Here is a 19,370-nt window from a genome sequence, read left to right as displayed (position 1 = left end):
CTGTTCCCAGAACACAAACCAGCAAACACCAGATGTACACAACAGCTTTGCTTATTTATGTTTCAATTAATAAAATGCACCTGTCACAACTGTCCCTGGATTCGTGAACAATATCATAAGAACCGCACAATACATTGGACAAATATCAATATAATTAACTTGCCACCTCGTCAATAAACAGCATGCACTATGCACAATAATTCTCTTCCTCACTACCCCCCACCCTGAGAAAAAAGACTGAAGTATTGGTGGGCTTTGCACTGGGCTCCTAAAGGTTAACAGACTCAGTCCCTGAACTCCAGAGTCAATGTCCATGGCTGAGAATCACATCTCCAGCTCCCAGATATTCAAGACTAGGGACTGCTAGTCGAAACACCTCAGCTGATCTCAGTTGTTGTGAAGACACAGATGCAGAGAAGCATTTGTGTAGCCCACAGCCAAACAGTATAGGGCTGTACGGTCTGGTCTAGCTCCCAATGAAGTAGGATGACCAGAGGGCAAGTGTGAAAAATTGGGACAGGGGATGGGGTGGGAATAGGCGCCTATATAAGACAAATCCCCAAATATTGGGACTGTCCCTATAAAATTGGGACATCTGGTCACCCTACACTGAAGCCAATAGCATAACTCTCAATAACTTCATTAATACAGCATTGTAGGCCCAATCCAAAGCTCAATTTGGCCAGTGAAGTCGAGCCCTTCTAGACACTCAGGTGGTTAATTTTGCTTCTGTTCAGCTACTAGCTACATCAAAAAGATGCTCACACCTATAGCTGCATTTCACCTGTATTACGCTGTCTGCACTCTGAGAAGGGAACTATTCTGCATGCTGTTGGAACACTGCCATTTGCTTGTTACTCATCAGCAGGTGGAATAGTCATCCTGGTACAGTTGGGAGACATTACACCTTGCTTTGTTACTGCTGTCACAATACAGGTTTTGTGCATCGAAACTGCACTAGTGAAGGTTGGTCAGAGACATTCCCGAGACCCGATGTTGCTTGTGGCTATGACGTGAACAACACTGCCAATGAGGAGAGAGTGAGTCTGATTTATTGTTTGTAAGTTACATTTTGTTGCTTCATGAAACAATGATCTCAGGGAAGAGATATTTCAAACTAATAGCAGAGAGAAAAGATGGTGTTTGCGGTTCAAGTGTGAGATTGAGAGTCAGGCAGGGGGTGTCTGACTGAATGTGTCTGTCTGTCTGTCCATCTGTCCCAGAAGATCCTTCAGTTTGCACACCACACTCCTTCCCCAAACGTAGAATACCCGTGTTTATGAAAAAAATATAGATGTGAAACAATACAAAGAAAGAAAGTGGATGCTCTTCTCTTAACACGTCAAAATGGGCTGATTTCCAGGAGATATTTAAAACTTAAAGCAAAGATTCAAATGTATGTCTCTTTACAGCGTGTCTACTTCATGAAACTGAAGACAATGTACACAGTTGGATATAGTACCTCCCTTGGGACTCTGACAGTAGCCGTAGGAATCCTGGCCTCATTTAGGTGAGGGGAAGTTCTATGCCATTTGTTAGCATTTGTTTGGAACCGCTGATTAATCCATAGAAGCCCCATATTCCTTTGTTTGCTTTCGGATTAATTTAAATGGTGAAAATTTCAAAATTGTTACAGAAATCAGAGCTGGAAATGCACTCAGGGTCACTAGTCCATGTCATATTAGTGCAGGATTCTTCCCCGTAGCATGTTTTTTCTGTGCTTTTGCGAGGCTGGTTTCCAAGGTTGGCGCTGCCACCATATACTTCCCTTACGAGACTAGCTCACATTTTAATAGTTTTCACCCACAGGAAGTTTTTTCTTTGCTATTCAGCCTAAATTCCCTTTTTTAAATGCATTTTTGGGGCCTACATCTGGAGTAACTGCATTAGCTGCAGTACAGTATTTCATATTTATACAAGCGTGACAGCGTACAAATTTGAGCCCTGGGCATGTATAATTTATGTACGCTGGAGGCTTGATTTTGTTGATTACTCAACCAAATAAACTTCATTTATCATAAATAATGTATCAGTAAAGTGCCTTCAGAACCCAAAATGCTTTGCAAACTATAGTCTGTCCTAAGCTTCGAGGCACAGATTTCCAATTGGCTGCTGGGGGGACTCAGCACATAGTGGGTTTGTGGGTACAAGTCCAGAATCTAGACAGCAAAACTGATGGGCAACCAGCTTTGAGTGGGGGGCAGCAGCTTGGCACGCATCACAGTTCAGAATGTGCAGGGAAGGGAAATTTTGGCCAGAGCTATTACAGATATTACCCTCAACTTTTAAGTCTGTGTCCTGATATCTTCCCTGTAAGAGCAGAGATGACTTTGTTTTTCCAGATTTTCTCGAAAGAAACCCCTTGGGATGGGTAAATTGCATGGAATTAACACTTATGTCCCTTGAAGGACAAAGGGCTGAGTTGATTCTGCTAGTCTTTGAATCTGTAGGCCCTAGTAGCCTAGGTCTTTGAAGCCTGATGAGATCAAAAAGCCATCCCCTTTCTAGAACGTAACTTCATGAGATTTCTCTCTTTTGGGTACAGAAGACTCCATTGTACGAGGAACTACATCCACATGCATCTGTTTACATCCTTCATTTTCCGAGCCTTGTCAAACTTAATCAAAGACGCCGTTTTGTTTTCTTCTGAGGACGTTAACTACTGCGGGACACACACGGTAAACCCCCAGACTTCCAGAATCTTCAGTTCCCCACCCTTCCACTGGAATTTCATCGAGGCAGTTTGTAAGGAAATGCTTATGCAGGAAAGAGAGTCTACTTCCTTGGTCTTTCCTTAACATAGAGAGTTACTGGAGAAGAAAGCGTTGTCTTATCATATAAAAGCACCCCTCTCTCTCCCTCTTGTCACTTTATTGTGCATGTTAATTGTGTCAAGCTGAAATTCTCACTATCTTTTACAACTTTGGGCTAGACACTGGTTTTATTCTCTCCTCCCAAGGAAGAATCCAAATGGATGGGGGAATTGTTCTGAGAACTCTGTGGGAAATCCTGGCTTCATAGAAGTCAATGGGAGTTTTGCCATTGATTTAGATGAAGCCAGGATTTCACACTCCGAGCTGAATCTTGCAGAGTGTCACAGGCTTTCTGTCTTCTCTGTGTGTGATTGGGTGGGAGATGGCCACATGGAAGAGGAAGAGGAAGTACTCATTCGACCATGGAGAGCCTGCCCTTAGCTCACCTGCATAGGCAAGAAACCTTTATCCATGGCTGTCTTAGGAGGCATGAAGTCATAAGCTTCCTCCTCTGCAGCAATGCATTATTCCCTCCCCCTTCCAAGGGGTAGAGGCCATGGAAAGAGAGTCAGTGCTACATCTGCTCCCCAGTTCAGCCTCCAGTCCCCACACCAAACCCGTGGAGCTCTAACCACCTGTCAGCTATGAGGATGGACTTCAACCTAGTAGGGTGGGGAAAAGGTTTTTGTTCTCTTGCATATTCATGATCCATTCAATCATTGGCCTCTCTACTGAGGTTGCCAAATTAAGGCATTTGGCATTTGGCAAGTCTCTTAAGTACTTATACAGCCCTCATTACCATACAGCCTGAGAATCTCACAGTCTTTAATGTATTTAGCCTCACAACACTGCTGAGAGGTTATTATCCCTGTTCGACAGATGGGGGACAGAGAGAGACTAAGTGACTTTCCCAGCACAAGCAGCAGAGAATCCTGTGGCACCTTATAGACTAACAAACATTTTGGAGCATGAGCTTTCGTGGGTGAATACCCACTTCATCAGATGCATGTAGTGGAAATATCCAGGGGCAGGTATATATGTGCTAGCAAGCAAGCTAGAGATAACGAGATTAGTTCAATCAGGGAGGATGAGGCCCTGTTCTAGCAGTTGACGTGTGAAAACCAAGGGAGGAGAAACTAGTTCTGTAATTGGCAAGCCATTCACAGTCTTTGTTTAGCTGAGCTGATGGTTGTCAAATTGCAATGAACTTGACGCTCCAGCGTCTCGCTCTTGCAATCTGGTCCTGATTTTTTAGCTGCAGGATGACCACCTAGGTCGTGCAATAGTGTTATGGCCCAGGGAGGTTAGTGCTTCCTACAGGTTTTTTGTATATCTGCATTCTAATATTGATGTGGTCCATTTATCCTTTTCCATAGAGACTGTCCAGTTTGGCGTGTACATAGCGAGGGGCATTGCTGGATAACTGGCCGTATCATATACATTGAGTGGACGTGCAGGTGAATGAGATAGGTGATGTCTGTGGCTGATCTGTCGTTTTAGGTCCTGTGATGGGGCTTGACTGGTGTTAGATATGTGGCGAGTGCATCGAGGTTTGTTGCATGGAGTGGGCTTCCTGAGCGAGAGTTATATTGGATACGGTGTGCAGTTGCTGGTGAGAATTACATTCAGGTTGGCAGGTTGTCTGTGGGAAGGATTTGGCCTCACCAAGACTGTGAAAATGTGGGCATCATTTGTCCGGATGGGTGGTAGATCCCCTGATGATCCGCTATGAAGGAGTTTTAGCTGGAGAGCTGTAATGTGATGGCCAGTAGGATCCCTCGTTGGTTTCTTCTCTAGTGGTTAGACCTAACCGATCAGCACAACCATTACCGGTTTCATTCTCCTCCCTTGGTTTTCACACCTCAACTGCTAGACAGGGCCCTCATCGTCCCTGACGTTGAACTGACTCTTATCTTAGCTTGCTTGCTAGACACATATATACCTGCCACTGGAATATTACCACTAATGCATCTGACGAAGTGGGTGATTCACCACGAAAGTCAATGCTCCAACAATGAGCTGTTAGTCTATAGTGCCACAGGACTTCTTGCAATGCTTTTCAAATTCCAGACTGAACGCACTACCCCTCTGATACCTTCCAGACAGGAAGTCTATGACAGAGTAAGAAGTGAACCATCTTTCTCAAGTGGCACCTTCCTTTCTTCATATACCTGGAGTTGAGCCACCATCTGTTTCAGTGTTGATACCCAAAAATATGTGGCATCCATGGTTTACCTTTCGCACGTCTGGCAGAAGGATTATGGAGATGCAACACGAGTAATGATACTCTGTCTGTTCTCCCTCAGAGTGTGGGTTGTAAAATCGTCATGATCTTTTTCAGTATTGCTTCAGGCTAACTACAGTTGGCTTCTTGTGGAAGGACTAGCTATCTCCAACCCTTTGGTATGTTTTCTTGTTTCTCGGAAAGGAAGTTCTTTTGGTGTCATCCGCCCTTGGGATGGGTACTGTTTGGTTATCTTTTCAGTCCAAAATAAGGTGGGGATTGTTGATTTATCTGTGAGGGGATATAGACAATACGGATATTTCCGTTAGCGGCAACCCAACCATATTGTGTATAGGCGACTGGTCCATCACAGGCACCCTATGTGGAAGATATAGGGTAGCTTTTTAATACAAATACCAAGTTTTACCATCTAATAGCGCCCGGGAATAACGTGAACAAAAATGTTCTAAGAGGCAGCTGCAGGAATTACTCTTGCCCATTGAAAACATTCGTCACGTGCCTATTCCTGTTGTTCACGCTAATGAATGTCAAACACCACTTTGCTGAGGTTCACGTAGCGCATCGATCCGGCGTGCAACACCTAAACCATTTGAGATTTGTGACGTTAGGGGGTTCACCCAGACTGGTAAGGGGTTCTGTCACCACTTGCCCTGTAGCCCTGACACCAGCAGCCTGTTCACAGCACAGGGACCTCATCTTGGCGTCCACCAGCCTGACTACTCCATGCAGGGTGACACAAACAGCCCACAACCATCCCCCCTTACAGCATCCAGTCCCTCTCACTGGTCCCTTACAGAAGTTAAGTTTGCCGCTTCCAAGGAGGCAGAGCACACACCAGCATAGGTGCTGGAACTAAGGGTGATAGGGGTGCTACTGTACTTGCTGGCTTGAAGTGGTTTCCATTATACAGTAAAAGCTATTTTATGCACTTCACCAATCAGAAAGCTCTATAAGCTGGCATTTCTGATCTTCATTGAAATTCCAGTTTATAGTCCGGTTGGTGCAGGGCTAGCAGGGAGTTGGGGTGTGGGAGGGGATGCAGGGTGTGGGCTCTGAGAGGGAGGGGACTTAGGGAAGCAGGTTGCAGTGTGGGAGAGGGTGCAGTGTTCCAGATCCGGGGGCTGCTCACTTCGGATGACTCCCTGCAAGCGGTGACCTGTCCCAGCTGCTCCTAGGTGAAGGCACGGCAGGCGGCTCTGCGTGCTGCCCCTACCCTGCCCCGAGGGCTAGTTCTGCGCCTCCCATTGGCTGGGAACTGCGCCCAATGGGAGCTGTGGGGCAGCGCTTGCAGGTAGAAGGAGCACGCAGAGCTGTCTGCTCTGTCTAGGAGCAGCCGGGACAGGTCACCACTTGTGGGGAGCCACCCAAGGTGAGCAGCCTCTGGATCTAGTACCCATCACCCCCTCCCACATCCCATCCCTTAGCTCCCTCCCTTTTAGTTAATTGGCATTTTTCACTTATTGGCAACCCCTATTCCCCCAACACACCGGATAAAACAGCTTTTACTGTATACAGGGCTTACAGTTTGGTTCAATGGCTCTCAGCACTCCCACTATACCAATGGTTCCAACACCCCTGCACACCAGCCTGGTAGTTTAACTGAGGACTTCACCCTTCCTTTTAATACACAACACTGAGATGGATTTGTACTAAAACGAGAATAAGCATATTGACAAAGAACAGATATTTAAGTGACAATAAGTAGGACTAGAAGACACAAGTGCAAGAAAACCAAACACACTTTCTAGTGACTAAAACCTCAGCAAGTTACAATCTTTGCCTAAGCAGGTTTTCTCACCTATAGTCATTTGCAGCTGCTCTTGGTTTTCAGGCCAAGAAGATCCACATTTGATGAGCTCTAAGAGTGCTGCTTCCCTTTGTCCCCTAGGTGATGGATGCCAAAAAGGCTCGTCTTCGGCTTATATTTCCCAGAGCCTGTTGTCTCTGTTTCAAGATCCAAGAAGAGTTACTGGGGTTCCAGTTCCATCTCCCATTGTGATTATTAAGCGGTATCCGCTCCCCACACCCACACACCACACCTCGCCTGGTTGTTTAGTTTGCTGGCTTTGTTTTCCTTCTATGCAGATATACTTGTCATTGTCCTTTGAGGTATTACATTGGAGACACACGAAAATGGTGAAATAACATTCCTTTGTCTTGGACAGGCTTGGCTTATGCACTGTTTGCAAAACATCTTTTAAGAACATATTTCCAGCACACCTCCATACTTCTTAATACAACCCCCGTACATACATCGTGCAACGATATTAATGACCGATGTGTTACTGGTTTGCCTATGATACCTTCCATGATACCTTTTAGAAACAGATGATGACAAAGCGTGTTGTAGCAATGAGTATGTCTGGCCTGATGGGAGTTATTGTATGATGTGCCCTCTGCCAGATGGCGCTGAGGGACTCAGTATGCACCAAATGATTTAAAATTCTTTTTAAATAGGGTTCATCTACAAAGGCAGGCAGCTTTTTCAAACCTAGTGGATGCCTCCTTTAAAGCCACTTGGCCTTCTCTTTTTGCACTCCAGTAAGAGACTTGGAACACAGCCATTTCGAAGCCCGACTTTGCAGCTGACTTGTAAGAAGAATGAAACCTCGGTTCTCTGATGGCTTCTGGTGTTTTCCCCAAGGCTTTTGGATAAATAGGATGGTACTTCATTTTAAGGGCAATATGTCATTTGGCTAGTCCAGATGTAATCTAGCCTCATTGAAGTTTTGCCACTGATGTCAGTGGGCACAGAATAGGCCCTGAATAGAAATTATTTAATATTGTGAAAAATGCAATAGAGACCTATTTGAAGAGCTAAGAAATTAAGACCCTGTGTGAAAGCAGTTGGCATTTGGGGGTCTAAAAAGTACATCTTTTTTTTTTCTTATTATTATTACAGGTGTTGGGACATTAATACCAATGTTGCTATCTGGTGGATCATTAGAGGCCCTGTAGTCCTGTCTATTTTTGTAAGTCTGTTCTGTAACCAGTGCTTGCAAAGTGCATTTCCAAATGTTGTGAAATCAAAGATCACCCACTTGACATGTTTTAAAACTGTTTGTCAAATGATTTCAAACATGTGGCTTAACTGGCGTGATACAGCCTCAGTGACTTTTGCTTAATAGGAGTCAGTATCTGTAACTAATGCCTCAGGGCTAACTTTACAAAGAAAGCTCTGAGCTTCCTTCCAAGAAGCAAAAGCCTAAGGGGGATCAGATTTCCACATCCTGCTGATTTCACATGAACTTCAACTGGCTTGTGGAAGCTTGTTTTGCACTGTTCCATGGGAGGCTCTGGAGGAGAAACAAAAGGGCGGAAGTTTTCAGCACAACAGTCATTCTGCCTACGCTCCGACACTGCCTCGCTCAGCAAAGCCCAAACCAACTTGCTTTAGCCCACACAGCCACCAGTTTTAGCTTTTCAATATGAATCCTGGGCCAAATTCTGCCCTCATTTACACCCAGGCAACTCTCTTGGCCCCACAAAGTTGAATGGAAGGCTGGACAACTTGGCAAATCACTCAGAAAACGTAGCAGGACCACAACATTTCTGTTCATTGACTGAAACAACCTACATTCATACTAGATAGGGTGAGATTTAAATTCCAGACAGGTCAGGAAATTCAGCTATAAAGTGACAAACGTAACTGTATTGGGGCAGAGAAGGGTGTCTCTCCTAGAGCAGCACAAAGCATAGCTATGAAGATGGCTCACATACACCACAATGCAATAATATTTTCATGGATAAAAATAAGGAATCACTTATTTAACAAATCTACATCACACAGAAGGGCATTCCTATTTGCAATGTCCACTGGGGAAAACACAAAAAAGATTTCCCCTCATGTTTCCTCAAATTAACCTGAGACCCCAATACAGGGCATTACATTTAATACTGTATGTGTCACTCACTCACTCATGCCCGTCACCCCAATCGGGGTATGGGCCGCCAACCACAGATCTCCAGAGTCCTCTATCCTGGGCCATTCGCTCTAGCTGGTTCCAGGTATAGCCCATTTTTTTGCTATCAGCCTGAAGTGCAGTGGCATGATGAGGAAGCCACTGCAAGTGAGTAAATTAATGGGTCATTAGCTGCGTAGTGGATAGAGCACAGAGTATCCAGGTTGGGAGATGTGATGTGAAACACAGATAAGCTGAATTTTATTTCTCCATGCTCCACTCTGGTTTACACTACTTCTTACCACGAAAGGAGAACTGAATCTGTATCTGACTATATCATATTATTTATCTGCAGGCCAAATGAACAGAAAAGATATTGCTTCCCTTTCCCACTGCCCAAGAAGCAGATCAGCATTTTTAGTTGGTTTTCCTCCTTGTGGAGGAAAACAAAAGCACTTCTACAATGGTTATCATTCTGAAACCTGCTTTGCCTGTAAAGTTAATGTGGATCCAGTATCTAAGATCCCCTATATGCAGAATAACGATTGTCAAAGGATAACTTTAATGGCTTCCTCTGAATATCTTCACTCGTGTCTAATCAAGCCAGGGCAATCAGCTGGCCCCCTAAAAGCCAAATTTTGAACAGGAGATATTTGAAAATTGTGGCAACTATTCATTTTACCAGAGGGCATCCCCTCCCTTTTCTTTGGTTATTTGTCTTGAAGTTTGGATAATGAATTCTGTCCCCTATTTAGTTGTGTCTTGATGAAATTAACCCCTTGGCAGAGTGACAGCATAGGGTCTATATGCTGCTTAAATCTTCCAAATAGGGATTAAGTAGGATTGAATTGATGCATAGGTGGCACACAGGTGAATGTCACCCTCTAGGAACACCTAGAGATTAATGTAGTTAGTTAAATCAGATGGGTAAAGCCAGGCTGCAGGTCCCGTGTAGGGCACAACAGTGTGCTGCTAATAAGAGATTTCAGTAGTCTGACATCTGTCATCCATGTTTGTTGTTTTTACAGGTTAATTTCATTCTTTTTGTAAATATTTTAAGAATCTTAATGAGAAAGCTCAAATCGCCAGAAGGAAGGGGAAATGATTTCAACCAATACAAGTAGGTTATCTCTTTATTATTTAAAATATATGTATGTAAACTCTTCACCTTTAAATAGTTCCCTTTTCTCCCATTTTATGATACCATCTTCCTGTTTATTTCTACTCCTAGGAGACTTGCAAAATCTACACTCCTTCTCATCCCACTTTTTGGAATTCACTATATCATCTTTGCTTTTTTCCCTGAGGACGTGAACAGCGGCACGATGGAAATTCAGCTTGTTTTTGAATTAGCACTTGGATCATTCCAGGTAATATTTGACATCTATAACCTTTTAATCAAAGAAAGGACATTTCCCTCCCTTTTCTAATATCCCAGCTGCAGCAGTAGAAGCCAGATATTTGATCTGCTTTTGGATTTTTTAATCAATTCTAATCGGGAAAATCTGCCCCCAAAATACTAAATCTGGTTATTGATATGGTTCTGTTATTTTACAGGGCTTCATTGTGGCTGTGCTGTACTGTTTTCTCAATGGCGAGGTGAGTTTTCTGCATACCCAGCTCCTACTAAGTTATACCTCCACAGGCTCAAGCTTACCACAGCAATGAGCATTAGTTCAAATTATTTCCTTTCATATGAATCTCCTTCTACTTCATCTGTCAGCTTGCTGCCCATTTGCCTAGCTTCACCTCTGAAGTTCCCCACAGTCCTCTTTAGACTTGAGTAACCTATGTAAGTACGTACCATCTGCAAACCTTGCCACCTCTTTGTCCTCCAACCCTTTCCCCTGATTATTAAACACTAGGCCTGGGAGGGAACATTCTGTTAATCACTGGCCGTACTGAAAACTGACCATGTATTCCTATACTTTGGTGTCTGTATCTAAACTAGGTTCTAATACTTTAACTTTTACCTCATGACTGCTTAGTTCCCTTAATTGCCTCTTGTGAGGGAATTTATCAAAAGTTTTATTAAAGTCCAAATAAATGATGTCATCTTAGATCTTTGAGGCAGGGACTCCTTGTTCTGTGTTTGTACAGCACCTAGCACAATGGGGTCTTGGTCCATGACTATGGGTCCTAGGTGCTACCTCAATTACTGCAGAGTCGGAAACAGTTTTCCGATCCCAAGAGAATTTGAGATTTCAAAAAGTTTCCCCCATCCCAAATCTAGCCAAAAAGTCAAAATCTCAAATGTTCACTAATTGAACATCTAAAAAACAATTTTGGATCAGATCAATCAAAATATCAACCTTGAAAAAAATAAATTATAAAATCAACTTACATTTCTAAATGAAAAGAGCCATTTCAAAACAAAAAGGGAACTTTTCATTCTGAAAATGTCAAAACAGGGTGTTTTCATAATTTAGAAACTTAAAAAAAAATTAAAAATGTGAAATTTGTCAAAGACCCTTACCCTTTTCTGAAGAAAAAACCTTTGTTCAGAAAATTTCCAACCAGCTCTAACCGCAATACAATAAAATAATAGTATCCAGTACCTACCTCCATTCTTAAACTCGGGTTAAATAAAGAGGAGCTTGTGTGGAACAAACATAAGCTTTGGATAAGGGGAACTGTCTCTTCTTTTCCCATTGTGCTGATTCCCTGCAAAAATGCAAGGTTCTACACATACTTGCTGACCAAAATATTCTGTGACTTCACTGCTTAGGTTCAATTGGAAATTCACAGAAAATGGAGGCAGTGGCATTTAAGCCAACACGTCCACTTGAATCAGCACCTTAGCTTTTCATCCAGTAATGAAGGAAGTGGTTTCACCCAGGTGATGCAGATGATGAAGCCCAGCCCTCAAGAGCAAAAGAGGCAGACTATCCAGAAGTCAAGTGTAATTTAGCAAAATGCAGTCCAGGGCTTCTTCCGTCCTAAAATATACATGGGCAACTCTCATGGGCTGCACCAGGAACTTCCTGAATGTATCCGAAAGCAGAACTTGGCCCTCAGTCAACTGTTCTTGCGGCAGATCTGTTTGTCTATATCCTGTATAGCGGTATTACTGCTATGGTTATTTTGCAAGGATTCTGCTCTCTGCGCCCCTCCCCTCCCCTTTCTGGTTCCATGACAACTAAAACCGGATTATACACAACATTCATTCTCCGTGCATTACTTGAAGGTACTGAGAAAGCGTCTGGAGCAAAAGCTGCAAACATTTGAAAGGAGGTGCCTGTTTCATATCCTAGGAGGGATAAGGCTAGATAAACTAGGAAATGGTGACATCTGTAGTGCTTGATGACATTCATTAAAGAGCACCGATTACAATGGATTGGCCGTGTTGCTAGAATGACCCCACACCAACTGACTAAAATTGTTCTCTATAGAAGAGTGCACAGTGAGAGGCTGTGGACATCCAAGGAGAGAGCGGTAGAACACAAGGCATTAAAACTACCCAGCCAACTACTAAACAGGCTCCAAATGGCAGCTCAAACCAGACATAGATGGAATCTTCTCAGACCCTCAGCCCTCCCAACCTTGCCGCTGGAAAAAGGAGACAATGATGATGATTTCCACCTTGTGTGATGAGTCAGCCTTGAGTTACCTCTGAAACTGAGCTTGCTTAAACCTAATCAGTCATCCCTGAGCCAGAGAGTGTGATGAGTCATCAGTGGCAATTACCTGCAGGTCTCGTGATAGGTCCCAGGACATTCAACCAGGGTTCAACCAATCCACAGGTGAGGATCACGGCAGGTATATAGGCCCCTAAGGGACATAGTCTCTCCAGTCTGCTCAGTATCACTACCTGGCTGAGATCATTACCATAGCCTTGTAGTTCTGTGTTGCCGACCAGGCCGTGGGCCGTGAGGCCTAATGGTGAGGGCAAGAGTTCATCCTACCAATAAAAGCTGGGTCCCAGGTGGGTGGAGGGTCACTACTGGAGAGACAGAAGCCAAATGCTCTCGAGCTGAGGGCCACTACTGGAGACACAGAAACCAAATGCTAGAACTAAAGGGCATGGTATCATGCGCTGAATGGCTGTGGGGCCCAGGCTCATATGCAGGTCTGTTAAAGCAGCAGGCCATCGGGGCTGTGACACTATGAGTTCTAAGGTGGTGCAGCGAAGCTCACTGATTGCCTATCAGGATGATTAGTCAGGGAGCAGGTCAGCATCTGTTCCGGGCCGGTCTGGACCCTGACATTCTGACAGACTGCTCCTGCTCCAGCTAGTCATCAGCCCTGCATCAGTGCCTGTTTCTATGCTAGCTAGACTCTGCTCCTGCCTCAGCTGGGTGCCTGGTGCTTCTAACACCTTGGTATACTCAGTAATTCCTTCTTCCTATAACATGACTTCCCTCCACTCCACTGTGGCTGCATTGGGCTCATGATTATAAAATGTTTCATATTTCTTTTTCTGTTGAAGGCTGGACTGTAGATTTGATTCTGCTTTGCAGGATGAAGGTTGTACAATATATTCTAAATATGTAGAATTCATTGTTTAACCCTGTGTTTCAACCTTTAAAACTTGTCTGTCTTTAAAATCTCCCAGTTGTAGGTGAAATGTGCTGGGAAGACTAGGGCTTGGTCCAGCTGTTGTTTCTGTCCTACTGTGTATCCATTGTATAGCTAGGTTTCAATGGCATCAGAATATATGGGAACAGTTTTCTTCCCTTCAACTGTTCTAACAATGCAGTTATCAGAAAACAACACAATTGTATTGTCTGGGTTAATATGATCACTTGAACTGGTAGAAGCAGAGATCCATTCTGACAAGTTCCCACACTAGCTCCCCGTTACCCCAGATAGAAAAATAAAAGCCTTCGACATTTAGACTGTTGTGTCTATACTTGTGAGTTCTGTCTCTCTGGTCTTCCAAGTGAAGGTAGGGGAAAGTCTTTACAAATTCTGCCTTACATAACACTACTGAAATCAATGAGCTTATACAGAGCATGACTTCAGTGGCACTACATATAGTGCTTAATTTGTGGTAGGGCTTGTCGGGCTGAGCCCCGGCACCCCTAGGCTTGGCAATTCATAGCCCTGGGCACCTCTGGGCTTGGCACATCAGTTATGAATGTAAAAAAATTGCTTGAGCCCCAGTACCTCTTTCATTACAAATTAAGCACTGGCTATAAATATATGCCACCTGACCTTCTGGTCCAAAATTCTGATTTTAAGAATAGTATCTTGCCAGTGGAGTCCTCTTGATCCCAATTAGGAAGGGATGAAATAGTTGAGCTGAAAATAAGAATCAAACTAATTGGTGGCTAGGGTTCTTTTTGAGAGCTTGGGTTAGTGATTCTACTCCTGAGGGAATTCTGCCCCCCAAAATTAAAAATTCTGCACACAAAAAAATATATAAAAATTCTGAAAATTTTATTTGTCAATAAATGAATGTGGAGGCTCCAGCCTGGCAGTGGGACACAGAGGCCACTGGCTGCACAGAGGTGGAAAATCACCAGCAGCCCCCTTGGGACAGGGACTCGGCCGTGAGGTTGCACCCAACCCTGACAATGCAAGGGCTGGGCCTGCCCCAGAAACACCCTGGGGCCCTGCCCCTCTGCACCAGGTGCACCACTTGTGGGCAGGCAGGCTCAGCGCAGCAGGATCCAAGTGTGGAGGGGTCTGGGTGTGAGGGGCTCAGTGGGAGGGGGCGGGTTGGGTGCTGGGGGAGTAGGGCTTAGTGGGGTGAGAGTCTGAGTGCAGAAGGTCCAAGTGCAGGGGGGCAGGGTTCATCAGGGTGGGGGTTCGATGGGCCTGCTTACTGGGGGAGCCCCTACTGCTGCTGTTGTGGGGATGCCACATGCCAGGATCCCGTTCCCCCTCACCCTGTTTCCCCTATCCTCTTCTCTATCCCATCTTCCTTCCCCACTGCCTTCTGCCCCATCTCCTTCCTCTTCCTTTCCTCACTGTCCCCTGCCCTTATCCCCCTCCCCTGACTCCCAGATCCCCTGCCCTATCCCACCACATTCCATCCCCACTCCCTCTTCCCCTCACCCTCTTCTCCCATTTCCCCTAACCCACCGTGCCGCCTTGCCCTGCCTGCAGCCAACCCCTGTTGCAGCCAGCCCTGCACCTCTGCCCGCAGCCATCATTAACAAACGAGTTATCATACCAGATATGGAGGTGGGGTACGCCATCTCCAGCAGTCCCCACTCCCTGCCCTGTCTCCAGCCAGCCCTGCACCCCCTGCCTTGTTCCTCTAGCCAGACCACATAACCCTGCCGCAAGCCAGCTTCGTCTCTAGCAGCCCCTGCCACCCCCCTGCCCTTCTCGCACCAGCCCTGCACCCCTGTCCTGGCGCACACCAGCCCCAAAACCCCCTGCCCTGTCTCCAGCCAACCCCTGCCACACAACGCCGTGCCTGAAGCAACCAGTCTCACACTCTCTGTCTCCCAGCCTGCAACCCATGCCGTATCCCCGTGCGCCCCTGCCTGAAGCCAGCCAGCCCCACCCACAAACCCTGTCTCCGTTACCCCGCACCCTTGCCCTGCCTGTAGCCAGATCCTACCTCTAGTCAAGCCGTTGCCCTGCTCCAGCAGCCCCATGTCCACTGGTCCCTGCAGTTCCCAGGCAGTAACCTGCACACTTCTTCAATGAGCGGGGCAAGAGCAGCTGTGGGGGAGGGGGGGGGACCGCAACATGTGCACACCCTAGGGTGACCAGACAGCAAGTGTGAAAAATCGGGATGGGAGTGGAGGGTAATAGGATCCTATATAAGCAAAAGATCCAAAAATTGGTACCGTCCCTATAAAATCGGGACATCTGGTCAACGTAGCACACTCACAGGGCGTGGCGGGGACTCACGCGTATGAAACGGAGCTCATTTCTAGTTCAGGCCCATCTTTTTAAAAAAGAACTTTAAGTAGGGTTAACATACATATGTATTTTCCCGGACATGTCAGGCTACATTTTAAAAATTCCTCTTGGGAAAATACGGATGTATGGTAACTCTATTGGTATAAAAAATACATACTGTGGCACGTCCCTTAAATCAGAACTTTTTATAGGGAACCGGTTGCTAAGAAATGAAAGACTTTTTTTTACGTGTTTTTTTTTTAGTCATCCCTGCCAAGGCCTCACCGGGACCCCGCCGAAAATGTTCAAATTGGGCCCCGCACTTACTAAAGCCGGGCCTGCCACCAGGGGCACTCAGTGTGATGCAGAAAACAGGATGGTTTCCAGCACACAAAGCGGAGCACGACTAGGCTAGGACTCAGGAAGCAGCGTCTTAGCGGCACCGTCCCTCAGCCAGGCAGCTCTGCCACGCAGAAATGGGAGGTGGGGAAGTGGGGTGTCAGCAGCACATGACCCTGCATTCCCCCCACTCACCTTTGTTTGATGGGGTAATGCACCTCAAATTTCACCCATTGGCATCCCCAGCCTCTTCTTCCCCTGCACAGCTTCCCTTTGCTTCCCCATCATTTTCTGGTGAGCATCTCTTCATATGACCTGTGCTACTGACTCAGTGGAACTACTTGAGTGAGAAAAGGCTTATCACTAGAAGAAAGGGATGGACAATCTGACATTTGTGTAAAGTCAGTTTCATCGTTTCCCTCTATTTTCAGTTAGCTTCGCTGTTGATGTTATAGCTCACCCACCAACAGGAAAACAAAAACGTTTTTAAAAAAGAAAGATGCCAGTGTAAAATCACACAAATTGATAGGGCTTCCCAGGAGCAGGCCTACAACCTGGAACCACTGTTAACTTGTGTTTTTGAAAATGGCTGAATTTCAAGTTGATGGTGTCCCTTTAAGTTACGGCTAGTCTACACAGAAAAGTTACATTGGCATAGCAACTTCTCTCAAGGGTGTGAAAAATCCACACCCTTGAGACGTTGTTAAGCCGATCTAACCTTCTGTGTAGACAGCACTAGATGGATGGAAGAATTCTTCCATTGACATAGCTACTACCTCCCCTTACCTACAGCAGCGGCGAACCCCTCCTGTCATTGTAGTAAGTGTCTGCACTGAAGTGCTACAGTGGCACAAGTGCTGCTGTAGCATTCTGAGTCTTACTTACCCACAGCAACAAAAGGAAGGAGAATTAGAGTCTGGGAGTCCCTGGCATCTAGCCCTGTGCTTGGGCGATTACATTACACCGCTCTCTGACACAGACCAAGGGTTGGTCTACACAGGGGGGGACTGATCTAAGATATGTAGCTGAAGTCGAAGTATCTTAGATCGAGTTACCTACCATCCTCATGGCGCGGGATCGACGTCCGCAGCTCCCCCTGTCAACTCCGCTATTGCCGTTTGCGTTGGTGGAGTTCCGGAGTCAACAGGAGCGCGTTCGGGGATCGATATATCGTGTCTAGATGAGACGTGATATATCGATCCCCAAGAAATCGATTGCTACCTGCCGACACGGCCGGTAGTGAAGACGTACCCGTAGACAAGCATCTCTCCGTCTGGTTTACTTACCCCAAACAGATAGATCCTACAGGCTTTTTATGAGTCACTCAGCCCCAGGCCATGTAACATATAATTAAATTTCCCTCCCTCACAACATCCCAGATGCTGCCAAAAAATTACAAACATTCATCCAAATTTTCCATCGCACAGATACACAAACCTGAACCAAAACCAACAAGAGTAGCTAAACAGTGTGTACGTTCTCAGTTTGAGAATCATTTATCGGTTAATTCAATGCCTCTGATTGTTGCATGTTTGTAGGGAAAAGCTTTACTTCTATCTGAATACAAAATTGTAGGTCAAGAGATTTAGTAGGAAGTAATCTATGTATATCTGAATATTGATGTCAATTGTTATCTGATGTAACTATTTGCAAACCCACATATGAATGAAGGGTTTAGCCTCAGAATATGGTGAAAGGGGAGAGGTACCCAAAGACAGCAGCCAGCTACGTTTGAATCAGCGCTGGTGTAAATTTTATAGGTCATGGAATTCCTTTTAGATCAAAGGTGAATCCTATCATCAGCATGCACTGGAATAAACACCTACCCAAGCAGGGTTTGATCACAGCAACCTCTGCAATCACAAAACTGCATTCTCTCCCCCACTTCTTTTTCCAGTGTTCTAGTACCAAATGGAGTTTTAAAAGGTCATTCTGTTTGATCTACTTAACCTGGTTAGAGGAAGTGTTCTCCACATTCCATATTCCTGGTACTCTACTTTGGGCATTTATAAAGGCATTAATCAGTACAGGATCTGTTTTCAAAGGTGCAGAGCACCTGCAAGGCCCATTGTATTCAGTGGAAGTTGTGGAGGCTCAGCCCTTCTGAAAATCAGGCCCACAGCATCTAAGCCCCAGATGCAGAAAGACACGTGTACTATGTGTGTTGAGAACTGAACATAAAAGCCATCAGTTTATTGCATACACTGGGCACTCCCCCTGCTGCTTTTCAAAAGCAGTAAGCAAAATTGTTGTTTGCCCTCTGTGGATATTTCTGCTAACAGCACTGGTGCTGTAGTGGAGACAGAAGGCAGCTGCGTGAATTCCTACAGTGCTAGTCTCATATTGAAGTGAGTACTGAACTGAATGAAAATCAATAGGAAAATAGCTCTCAGGAAACATTACAATGGGGAATAGGACAAAATGATTATAAAAGAAGTTCATGCAAAATTCTGAATCTAGTCACCTGGAGCTATTTATCTGCTCTTGAACAACGAATGTAAGTATGATTTGACCATCAGAAAATCCATTTTCAGGGTTCGTTGGTCAGATGCTTTCCTTTGCCAATGCATCGCTCCCTTATGTTCAGTATGCTGCACTTCAGTGACATTTGTTAGTCATAAATTGAACTTCTATAGCATCTTTCATCTTACAGCCCTTTAGAAAGACTGCAAACCCCTTACTGCCTGGCACAAATATTCCCACTGAAGTTAATGTGACTCCTGGTGTGAGTAACTGCTCACCAATGGGAAGCAGTATCAGAGGGGTAGCCGTGTTAGTCTGGATATGTAAAAGCAGCAAAGAATCCTGTGGCTCCTTATAGACTAACAGACGTTTTGGAACATGAGCTTTCGTGGGTGAATACTCACTTTGTCAGACGCATGTAGTGGAAATTTCCGAATCAAACATCTATCCCTCTCATTTATTACAATTGATGATATACTTTATCCTAGCTCACACCTTAGGATCAGGCTCAATTCATTTAAAAATATACAGGATGAGGAACTTTTCTTTCCCTTGGGCAAATTAAGCAAACCTGTAGGAGAACACTTCAACCTCCTGGCCAACCCACTATAGCAGGGACTTATTGGTCCATCCTGCAGCCAAAACAACTTCAGGACCCAGACCTTCAAAGAACGCTATCGTCAAGTTCATCTGCAAAGACACCATCAGCTCCAGATTAACAAAGACTGTAATGGCTGCCAACTACAAACCAGTTTCTCTCTTGGTGTTCTACCCACGCTCAACTTGCTTTAAACAGCCTCATCTCCGATTAACTTAAACCTCAATATTCTCTCGCTGCCTTGCATAATATAACCTCCCCTGAAC

The 19,370-nt window shown here is 45.0% G+C and overlaps 1 protein-coding gene across 1 annotated transcript in view; it reads left to right on the top strand.

Annotated features, from left to right (window-relative positions):
- The window catches only part of SCTR (secretin receptor), a 27,446-nt gene extending 15,635 nt beyond the window's left edge, over window positions 1–11,811 (top strand). Inside the window, 11 exon segments of the mRNA XM_032794021.1 lie at window positions 937–1,040; window positions 1,413–1,510; window positions 2,546–2,678; window positions 5,060–5,094; window positions 5,096–5,138; window positions 5,141–5,225; window positions 7,846–7,970; window positions 9,929–10,020; window positions 10,132–10,270; window positions 10,458–10,499; window positions 11,629–11,811. Of these exon segments, the coding sequence (XP_032649912.1) occupies window positions 937–1,040; window positions 1,413–1,510; window positions 2,546–2,678; window positions 5,060–5,094; window positions 5,096–5,138; window positions 5,141–5,225; window positions 7,846–7,970; window positions 9,929–10,020; window positions 10,132–10,270; window positions 10,458–10,499; window positions 11,629–11,811 (1,079 nt within the window).
- Window positions 11,812–19,370: the final 7,559 nt, after the last annotated feature.

This window comes from Chelonoidis abingdonii, chromosome 10, assembly GCF_003597395.2.
Source record: "Chelonoidis abingdonii isolate Lonesome George chromosome 10, CheloAbing_2.0, whole genome shotgun sequence".
Classification (NCBI taxonomy): Eukaryota; Metazoa; Chordata; order Testudines; family Testudinidae; genus Chelonoidis; species Chelonoidis abingdonii.
Note: the sequence above shows the minus strand (reverse complement) of the source record. Positions and strands in the feature narration are given on the sequence as shown.